This window comes from Urtica dioica, chromosome 5 (assembly GCF_054948205.1).
Source record: "Urtica dioica subsp. dioica isolate 48M chromosome 5, U.dioica_male_clone48M_v1_H2, whole genome shotgun sequence".
Lineage (NCBI taxonomy): Eukaryota > Viridiplantae > Streptophyta > Magnoliopsida > Rosales > Urticaceae > Urtica > Urtica dioica.
Genome location: NC_142760.1, coordinates 1,222,138 through 1,233,781, shown reverse-complemented (window position 1 = coordinate 1,233,781; position 11,644 = coordinate 1,222,138). Strand labels below are relative to the sequence as shown.

The window sequence follows — 11,644 nt, the reverse complement described above, 5'->3', positions numbered from 1 at the left end:
TTGCAGGTTTTTGGTTTGTCAGTATAATAGGGGAAACTCTGCCGAAATTTCGGTAGAGTTTCGAATTAAGTAGTTTAAAAGCTCCCAACTTATTCAATCCGAGCTCAAAATAACATAGAATTCATAATCTCTCTTTCATTGTGTTCTCCGTCGTCCTTTATCAATAACTCTTCCAAACTTTCATTTCTCGCTCTCATTCAGCGAAATGTCCAATCCAAGTAGAGATTGGATCACGGAGAATAATCGGGTGACATTGCAGTACAAAACTGGTGTTAACGAGTTTATTCGCGCTGCAAGAAGATTCCCTAACGAAATTGGAAAATATCGGTGTCCTTGCAAACCTTGCAACAACGTGAAACGGCACGACATCGGGGTTGTCAGGAATCATTTGCTGAACAAGGGGTTTACCCCAGGCTACACAAAATGGTATCATCACGGCGAGCTCGAGCGTGTCGTCCTTCCTCATGAAGAAGATTCCATCGGAGGAACAGATCAGAGAGGAATAGGAGGATTGCACGGTGCTGTGGAGGATATCAGGGATCACGAGGATTTCGACGATACTACGGAGCCGACCCAGAGCGAGGTGCGTGTAGAGGAGCAAGTGGAAGACCTCTTCGCCGAGTTGGAAGCAGAATTGTACCCTGGATGCAAAGAGTTTTCTTCTTTGTCGTTCTTGGTTTCGTTGATGCACCTCAAAGTCACGAACCATTGGACGAACAAGTCTTTTACAGAACTCTTGCAGCTCTTGAAGAAGTCTCATCCAGCTGGTAATCGAATTCCGGAGAAGCATTACGAGGCAAAGGCGAAGCTGAAGCGTTTTGGCATGGGATACGAGATGATCGATGCGTGTATTAACGATTGTGTCCTATTTCGAAAAGATCTCGCGGAAGTCGACGTGTGCCCAGTATGCAACGAGAGCAGATGGAAGCCAACTGGGAAAATGATACCGCAAAAGATTTTGCGATATTTTCCCCTGAAAGATCGATTGAAGCGGTTGTACGCGTCTCGACACACGTCGCTTTTGATGCAGTGGCACGAAAGAGATCGCGTCAGGGAAGTTGGTGTTCTACGAGGAAAAACCTGGACGAGAGATACCCAGGCTTTGCTGCAGAGCCTCGAAACGTGCGGCTTGGACTAGTTGCGGATGGATTCAACTTGCCGCCTTGGTTATCATGAAGAAAGAGTACTTGATGCTGACGCTTTTGATCCCGGGGCCTCACTCACCAGGAAAGGACATGGACGTGTTTTTGCAGCCAATTGTCGAAGAGCTGAAAGAACTGTGGGAGACCGGATTCCGCGTTCGAGATGGCGCCAACGATGAAGTGTTTCGATTGCGTACCGCGCTACTTTGGACGATTAACGATTTTCCAGCTCGATCCTATTTGTCGGGATGGAGTGGCCAAGGGTATCTCGCTTGCCCGACGTGCAACCTTGACACGCCGTCTTTGAAAGTCAGAAACAAGATCGTCTACTACGACCATCGTAGATTCTTGCGTATGCGTCACCGATTGAGAAAAAGCACCGATCACTACAAGGATCGCCACGAGAAACGCAGTAAACCCGAGAAGTTGACTCCGCAAGACATACTCGCTCAGTTGGCTAGTGTCTCTTGCACGACAACTGGCAAACATGCTGGCTCCATGGGCAGAAAACGAAAGCGAGCCGAGTGCGAACTAAATTGGGCCAAGAAAAGCATCTTTTACGAGTTGCCGTACTGGTCAGATTTGGAGTTGAAGCATAACATGGACTTCATGCACATAGAGAAGAACGTGTGCGAGAATCTTCTCGGAACCTTGCTCAGCTTAGAAAAGAAGAACTACGATACATATAAGGCGAGGTTTGATTTGATGGACTTAGGCATCAAGACCGCTCTCCACTTGAAAAAACAAGGGGATTCGTGGTATAAACCGCGAGCATCGTACACCTTAACCCTTGTTCAGAGGCAGCGATTTACCGAGTTCCTCCAATCTGTCAAATTTCCAGATGGGGTCGCTGGGAATTTGAAGAAAAATGTGACTGCTGATGGAAAGCTCACAGGTTTGAAGTCGCATGATTGCCACGTGATCTTGCAGAGGTTGTTGGCTGTTGGTATTCGTCCTTTTGTGCCAAAAGAAATACATCAGACTATTTCCGAGCTTTGCAACTTTTTCAAGCTGATAAGTTCGAGAACCTTGAGAGTAGAAGATCTTGAAAATGCGCAAGAGTCTATCATCGAGATCTTGTGTAAGCTTGAGATGATATTTCCACCAGCTTTTTTCACGATCATGATTCACGTGGCGATTCATCTACCAAATGAAGCGTTGTATGGCGGCCCAGTGCATATGCGGTGGATGTACCCATTTGAGAGATACCTTGGGACGTTAAAACATTTTGTAAAAAATAGAGCTAGACCAGAAGGCTCTATTGCGGAAGCTTATGTTGTAGAAGAAGCTCTAACGTTCGTTGCAAGGTATCTTGAAGATAAAAAAAGTGTAGATGAAGTTCAAGTGCGAGAGCTCTCTGTTTTTCGATCCGAGATGTGTGTGCCTTATGGGATGATGAAACCGATAGTATTAGACGATGAACAGAAAGAGAACGCGGAGTGGTACATCTATACCAACTGTCCTGAAGTGGATCCATATTTGACGTAAGTTATCGTTGGGAATGTGTTTCAATTCATTCTTTTTTATATATTGCTATTGAAGTAATGTTTTTAATAACAGCGAGCATTTGGATCTCTTGAGCGAATCTGGAGTTTGCGATATTGAAGCGGAGCACAGAAAGAGGTTCAAAATTTGGTTTGAGAATAAGGTAATAACACAATATCAATGCAATTTTTTGATAAACGCACAAGTGCTAATCAATGCTTTCTTTCGTAATCAGATTTTTTATATGAAAGCTAGTGGTTCTGACGTGTCTGACGAGCTCTATTCGCTTTCTATCGGTTCCCTTCAAGTTGCCTATCAATATCCGAGCTGCTTTGTTAATGGCGTGAAGTTCATCACTCGTCGTCGCGATAATCAACGAATCACTCAAAATAGCGGTGTATGTGTACTTGTGAATGATTTCACTTACTATGGTCGAATGGAAGACGTCATCGTCGTGAACTATAGGCATAACTGTAGTGTTGTATTGTTCAAATGCATTTGGTACGGTGACAAGTATCATGCAAACCGACTAGTGCACACCGATAAGACTACTGGAGAAACGAGTGCTTATACTGCGAAACAGTGGTTTAAAGAGGAGCCGTACGTACTCGCGACTCAAGTGAAACAAGTTTTTTACATCGAAGATCTTATTAAAGGCGGCGACTGGGAAATCGTCCAGGAATGCAATCATCGAGGGATTTGGGACATTCCTGAAGTTGACCCCTCCAACTCAGCCTCGATCCCATTGACTATAGAGTTGTCAAACATCGAGCGTTTGAATCATCGACACGAAATCGATGAAGCTGAGTTAGTGACTGTCGTTGACGATGATGAAAATGAGAGACATGTCGTTTTTGAGGGAGAAGATGTTGATGTCGATATAGAAGATGATATTAACATTATAGGCATAGATGATGATGAATGATTAATATCTTTTTTGTATGTTTATTTACTATATAATGTAACCACGGTTTTCCTCCGCCATATGTGAGGTTTGTTAATAATAAAATCCGTGGTGCCGTCCACGTTTTTTTTAAACAGAAAACTAATATGTATTTACTAATATTGTTCACATCTTACAGGATGTCAGATGCAGGTGGAGCAGGTGGAGATGAGTCTCCGCTACACCGTTCAGGAGCAGGTGGAGATGAGTCTCCGCTAGAGACACCGGGTTCCCAAGGTCCTAAGAAAACAAGGGGACCAACAACCGGGTCTACTTCGGCAAAAGCAGCGCATGGGGTACCCGGTGCGAAAGTTGTTAGGTACGACCCAATCAACCAAACTTTCTACCATGACGTAAGAAAAACAATAAAAAAGGTAGGAGTATTCAACAACCGCGTCGGCGCTTTGGTGAAAGTCCATATCCCGGTCACACTTCGTGATTGGAACGAAGTGACGCCCCAGATGTTGGGCAATATTCTGAGCGCACTTCATTCCGAGTACACTTTCGTGTACAAGGATGATGAGACCGAGGAGCTGCTTCCGGCGGATTGCTATCGTCATCAGATTGACCAGACTATCATTCGCGATGCAAAGCGTATAAGGCACAACCAAAAGTCTAGATTATCAGGGACTTTCTTAGGAAAATGTTGTGGGCAAATGAATGTCGCCAAGAAAGAAATCCCAAAAAGATATCAAAAAGACGATTGGGAGAAGGTGATAGAGGAGTTCGCAACTGACGATTGGAAGGTAATGTATAATTCAAAAAATTATGTTATCTTCTATGAAATCGAATTATAACGCAATTTAATATGTGCAGAAAAAGTCTACTCGCAACAGAGACAATTCAAAAAACAAGAAAACGAAGTCCACACAAGGGTCGATTTCTTTTTTGGCTCATCGACATTTGAACGTAAGTTTATTCTAATTTTGTAATATTTTTTTTGCAATAAATACATTACTCATATTTTCATAAGAACTGCAGAGTAGGGAAGATGGGACTTTGGCCTCGGCGTTAAACACGTGGGAGAAAAAACATCAAGATGATCAAGGCAATTGGACGACAGCTTGGGCGCAACAAGCATTTGTAAGTTACTTGTGTTAATTACTTAATAATCAAGTTTCGATAATCTTAATAATTTTTTTAACATATGTTTGAAGGCGCGAATTATGACTCAAGTCGAGGATATGCAGCGACAAGCAGCGGAGTCAGGTCAAATGTTTGACATAGACCAGGCGGAGCAGTACGCGATGGATACTGTTCTCGGGCAACGTCGAGATTGGTATGTCGGGATAGGTCCCTCGATCCCGAGATCCTCGTATCTCTCGGCTCAGGCTCAGGACGACAGCTCGTCCTCAGGTTCTTCATCGACGCGCGTTCCAGATCCAGTGATTAGCGAGCTACAAGCAGCGTTGGCCGCACAACAAGCTCAGATGGAGGCGTTTCAGCGACAGTTCTTTGCCTACACACAGCAGCATCCGTCTCCCATGCAGACATCCCCCGCAATGATGCACCCTGGGACGACGCCGCCATCAGCTTCAATGCCGAATGTTCAGACGCCGGCATCCGCTTCAATGCCGAATGTTCAGACGCCGCCATCCGCTTCAATGCCAAATGCTGATCAGACGCCAGGTTCGGTAGAATTTTAGCGACATCGTTCGAGCGGCAGCGCATCAGGCCGCCAAGGCGCACGAGCAAGATCTGGCGGAAGAGGAGGCCGTGCATTCCAGAATTGGCAGACTTCGAATGAAAAAGGGAAACAAAAAGAATAAATTGTAATTTTTTTAATTTATTGAATGTAAATTATCAAATTTTATGAATTTAATATTAGAATTTCTATTAAATTATTTATATAATTATTCTAATTAATATTATTCAAATTATTTATTTAATTTAACAAAAAAATTATTTAATTAATTTTTTAAATTATAATTTTTATATATTTAATAGGCTGATTCTATTAGAATCAGCATTTTAAAAAAAATAACTACAGACAATCACGCTTTAATTTCTTATTTTGAGGGATATTTAGGTGCGACGTTTGGTGCGACTTGTCGCACCTTAAATGTCGCACCTGATAGTGATGACTTTCAGGTGCGACAAGTCGCACCTAAAATCATCAGGTGTTCACTTTCAGATGCGATTTTGTCGCATCTAAAGTCGCACCTGATGATATTTTCAGGTGCGATTTTTGTCGCACCTGATGCTATTAATTGTACTAGTGTCGGTTGAATGAGTAAAAATAGACTATTGACAAAGTAGACATTTTCTTCTGCGCAAAAGTTTATTGAGTTATGAAATGTCTATGGAGCAAGATTTGTGATCTAAAATAAGAAAAATGACCTTCTCAACGGAAATTTTTGTTTCGAGATAGCTATTTTAGGTGGTGCACGTAAGTTTTTTTTTAGCAAGTAGATACATCTCTCGCCAAAGGTATCACAACGGCGATACGTATTTCAACTTTCGCGACATATAAGCTGTATTGTGCCCATAAAATTTCTATTCGAGACGAATTCAAATTTTCGTTCGATAGCGTCGATAGTCGATTCAAACTTTTAACGCGAAATAAATTACCTTAATAAAATCAAGAAAAAACATCACACACATCCTAATAGAGAAGAAGAAAAACCCTAATTAAAGCTACACACGAGAGACTAAAGAGAATGTGGCCAAGTTAGGGAAGATGATATAGTAGTAGTACTAGTACTTATTTAGTGCATGATTGGGTTCATTTTTTTTTTTTTTTAGGCCACACTCATATTAGTTTGAGTGGTTGTACGAAATTAGGATTTTGTTGGGAAGACAAGAACCCATAAACCCATCCACCAAATCAAACCCCCCATATTCTTTTTCACCACCACCCAAAGAAAGCCTTACAACCACACCCCCACCAACACCACCCATTATTTCCTTTTCTTTGGCTCCAAGCCTTACCGTTTTCAAGGCGTTTCTAAAAACCCCTTGAACCCATTTCTCAAACACACTCTCCGTGAAACACCCACACCCAAAGCTAACCTCCTCTAAAACACTCTCACCCACTCTAAACCTAGTCTCCTTCCCCGTCGACGATGACGTCATCATCGTCTCGTCGAAACACCTCGTCATCTTCGCCTCGAAGCCCTCTTTTGCCTCGCGGTCCCTAGCCGGGCTCCGATCGAACACGAACACGTTCTCTATCGTCTCCACAAACGACGACGACGACGATGACCCTAGTTCCGTGCCCGTCGTCTCTCGGGTCAGATCGCTCGAGTTCGGACTTATCGTCGTCTCTTCTTCGTCCGAGGCTTCTACGTTGAGGTCTAGGGCAATATTCGAGAACTTGTCATCCTTTTCGACTCTCCGTCGCTTCTTTGTCCCGAGCCCGAGCCCTAGTCCGAGCCCGAGCCCGTCTAGGCCCGAGCCCGTCACGTCTGGCCCGCCGATCTCGAGCCTCATCCGAATCACACCCTTGGAAGATCGAAAAGAAGAAGGGTTATCGGCCACGACGACGAAGACCGTGGGCCCCGAGGCCGTTGACCGGGCCGCCGCGAGCGAGTTGACCAGCCGGAGATCTTCCACGAGAGCCACCACCGCCGAAGATAAGAGTGCCGTCTCGGCCTCGGTAGAGACCGCGACGAGCGAGCCGCGGAGCGACTCGGCTATGGCTCGGGCGAGCCTCGCTTTTGCCGCGGCGTCGTTTCCTCGGACGAGGAGCCAGCTGGCGCCGCCGCCGCGGCGGCGCTCGGCCACGGCTCGGACCACCGACGGGATCGCCTCGGACTGCCACGGCAAGTTCTCTCTCAGAATCCTCGTCATCGATTCCCGGTCCGGCGATGCTCTCCGGTCGGTGATCTGGCCGAGAGCCAGGGCGGTGATATTATTCTTCCGTTCTTCTTCTTCTTCTTCGGCTTTCTCCGACGATCTCCGGCGATGGTTGAGCTGGACGGAAGGTGAAGAGGAAGAGAAGGGTTGGTAATTGATATTATCGTTATTATTACTATTATTATTATTATTAGGGCACGGCCATGGATAATAGTAGTTATTGGTTTTGTCGTTTTGTTGGTGCAGTCTTTGGCACAGTCTGCTCCACTTTCGTCTCAGCTCAACCAACTCTGCGTCCTGAGAAGACAAAGCATGAAGAGTTAATTTATGATTGTACATCCTATATTATTAATGATAATATATATATATATATATATATATATATATATATATATATATATATATATATATGTGTGTGTGTGTGTGTGTGTGTGAAAGATATTACAATAATATGTCATTACTCGTTTTAGAATTGTTTGCTGATCATTGTACATCTTACAGTTAATGATAAACGAATTACATAACAAACTCGTCGTTTTTGGCAACAAAATGGAAAAAGATATAGTATATATTACAATGTTCAATTACTCGTTTTAGAATTGTTGACGAATAACTAAATTAGTATTTTTTTTTTCTTTTCTGTTTATCCATTAATAGCAAACAATCGTCACTTACAATATCCTGAGGAAAAAGGTTGATGATTAGTAAGAGGAATTATCTTGTATGTATCGTCGGCAAAGTTTCACAAAAAGAGACCGCTATTTTGTCACTATATTTTCATTTAATAAATTTTCGGTGAATAAGTTGTACGTGATAGTAATTAGATACTATACAACTTATTCACCGAAAATTTATTAAATGAAAATATAGTGACAAAATAGCGGTCTCTTTTTGTTTTTTTTTGTTTTTTTTTTTTGAATAAAGAAATTGTTAGTACACGTACGTGAAGGTGTACCTTTTGAGGGTTTTTGGTCCCATGTGGTTGAAGCCAAGCTGGCAGTTTTTGATTTCCTGTTCTCATCATCTCAGCTTCCTTTTCACAGTTTGAAGCGCATTCCCAGCAACAACCCACCTTATCATTATTATTATTATTGTGATAATAATACTGTGATTGACGATAGGGTTCATCATAAGTAGTGTGGTCTCTCTTGTAGCCGATTGTGATTAAGGGCTTATTTGCTTCGTTAATCAACAGCTGAGATGGGTTTTGCTGCGACAATACAATCCTCGAGTCGTGGAAGCTGTCGTGGACAAGTGAAACAAAAGAACAGTTTATTAATGTAAAAAAAAAAAGAAAGAGATTATGTATGAAATAAGCAATAATTAACCAAAGGTTAAAACTTTGCCGAGAATATAAGGATAAAGTGAAAAGTTTTTTTTTTTGGGGAAGAATGTTGGTGTTAAAATTATTGAGTTGTGGACAAGTGAAACAAAAGAGCAATATATATGTCAAAAGATCATCAAAAGTATTATTGGGGTTATGTAGGTAATAAGTAACCAAAGTTAAAAACATTGCCGAGAATAAGAATAAAGTGAAAAAGAATTTTGACAGGCAAGGGTTTCCTCTTTTTTTTTTTTTTTTTTAATAAAGAATGTTGGTGTGAAAATTATTGAATTCAAAAAGCTCTTCTGTCGTCAAGCATGCTTTTTTCATTATCTTAAAAGCTGAACAGCTTGTAACATAATTATCGAATATATATGATATATATATATATATATATATATATATATATTATACTTATTCTCGAATAAATTCGTAACATATACTATAGTCTATTTATTATACGTGTACGTAGTATAGTACCATACACATAGAATACTACATTATTCTACCTATATATTAATTACTATACACAGTTATCCTTTTCGTATATCACTACAGAAACTTTTTTTTTTCTTTATAGTATTTTATTGTTTGCTTTTACATGTATGTAGTGTTACTCAGTGTTACAGGTAAAGATGCATGTAGAGATCAGTTTCGTACGTAATTATTGTGCTCTCAAGTATTATCATAAGTGTTTCCTTTCAGAGAAAATAAAATAAAAAGAAGGAATGATGATAAAATACATAGATTCCTTGTGTTTGTACATAGAACAAATTGATTCCCTCTTTTTTTATTTCTTGTGTTTGTAATTTTGAACACCATCAGATTCCTTCAGTTGAGGTTGTGTGGTTTTTTTTTTTTTTTTTTCGCGTCATATCAAATAGCGTATTCTAGAGGAGAAAAAACTAGGATATTCAAAAGTGTAATTATTCATGAGCAAGAAACAAATAATTTTTTTTTTTCTGTCGGTGAAGTTAAAACATGTCTACTTACAACTCCCAGACAAATATATATATATATATATATATATATATATATATATATATATATATATATATTTCCTCAAGAAAAAAATAATAATTATAAGAAAGCAAAGAATAATATTAAAAAAAAAAAAACCTGATTGGATTGGGAAGTCCAGAAGAAGAAGAAGGCAAAGAGAGAGGTTGAAGATCCCACTGAGTCTGAAGCGAAGGTTTTCTCATTTGCGACTTTAAATACGTTTCGCGATTCGCGTTTCCAATCAGCCAACAAACCCTAGAATTCCTCTTCTCATCACCACCACCGTCGATTACCAGTCTCCCTATCTCCTCCACCGCACGATCCACCCAATCGCCCACATCCACCGTCCATTTCAAATCTCCGACGTAAACCACCACTCCCAGCCCGGCCTCCAGACCGGCCTCCACGCTCCGCCTCAGATCCGCCACGTCAGCCTCGCCGCTCGCCGAAAACCGAAGCCTCGCGAGCCTGGTCCGCCGGAGCTCGAGCTTCGCGGCGAGATCGGCGATCAGGCTCTGGATCGGGTGATGATCGGCGACGACGATCGCGGCGTTGTTTCTCCGGCGGAGGAGGACGTCGAGGACGAGGTCGATTTCGCGAGGTGATGAGTTCGGCGGCGGCGGCGGCGGAATCAGGCTGAGCCGGCGTGGCTGTTCGGCGGCGGACCAGAAAGAGGAGTGTTGTTGCTGTTGGAGGGCGGATTTGACGGCGGCGCTGGAGAGACCGGCCTCGCGCATGACGCGGCTGACGCTGGGATCGTCGAGGATCGATAGAAGGAGCTGCTCTGGCTCGACACGTGGCACCACCGCCGACTGGTTCTGGTCTGGTTATAGTCAAAGGTAGCCATATGTAAGAAATATAATCAATGATAGGAGGGCTTATATGTAAATATTAAGATATATAAAAGCAAAAATTAGAGTAACGTTTGTTTGTTTTTTTATTTTATTTTTTATTTCTGATCTTCTGTCGATGTTTACTCATTCAAATAAATAAATAAATAATGACTTCTTGTGAGAATTTCGAACGGGAGCATATTTTAAATTAATATAATTTTAGGAGTTTTTTTTTTTTTTTTTTTTTTGAAGGGGTAATAAATTGGAAAATATTACATCATTTTAGGGTAAAATATTATTATCTTATCTTTTTTTAAGAGTTTTGAGCAGAATCTGAACTTTGAGAGGGAGCGTATGATTAAGAAAAAATAAATAAAAATCAGGAGTTTGTATGTCGAAACTCGAAAGGGGCAAATATGAAAACATTATATCATTTCGGGGTGAAAATGTAAATATAAATAAATAAAAAAATTTATTTGAAAATTTCTTTACTACTTATATGATAAAAACAGAATGGATAATCTCACCGGAGCGACGGTGGTGGGCCTGAGCGCGCTTGAGGGCGGCGACGAGTGCGTTGGAGAGCTGCGGAGGCGCGTGGTGCAAACTCGCGGTGGGGAGGCGGTTGAGGGCGACGTTGAAGCAGAGGTCGAGCGCTGCGGCGGCGCCGCGGCGGAGAGGGTGGTGGGAGAGCAACGTGGCGGCCACGTGGAGGGGCGTGAGCTGTGCGTGGCCGCGGCGGCGCGCGAGGGAGAGAGAGTGCTTCACGACGGAGGCTGCCTCCGGAGTGAGGGCGTGCTGTACCGTACACACTCCTGATCGCATTACGAGACCCCTCTCTAAACCCCCCCAAACCCTAATTAATTTATAACCTGATAATGATGATGATCTTCTTTCTGTGTATATATATTACTCTATATATATATACCCCCAAGCCCTAGCTATAGGTGTTATAGGATGTGTATGCTATATATTGTGTGATGTGGTCGTGAATATAGCTAGGGTTTTAGTGAGTGAGTGAGAAAAGCCTGAAATTTGAAGAGAGAGAGAGAGAGAGAGAGAGAGAGAGCGTGTGTGAAATGTGAAGCTTTTTGAGAGAGGACTCTCAGGGAAGACC

General features: G+C 42.1%; 1 protein-coding gene across 1 annotated transcript; it reads right to left on the bottom strand.

The window, feature by feature from the left end:
* Positions 1-6,109: 6,109 nt before the first annotated feature.
* On the bottom strand, positions 6,110-11,644 carry LOC149394717 (protein SMAX1-LIKE 5-like). The gene is made up of 4 exons (XM_089615208.1): positions 11,055-11,644; positions 9,812-10,517; positions 8,324-8,609; positions 6,110-7,665 (listed from the first exon to the last, which is right to left on the bottom strand). The coding sequence occupies exons 1-4, from the start codon at positions 11,350-11,352 to the stop codon at positions 6,328-6,330; spliced, it is 2,628 nt and encodes an 875-aa protein (XP_089471334.1). The 5' UTR covers positions 11,353-11,644; the 3' UTR covers positions 6,110-6,327.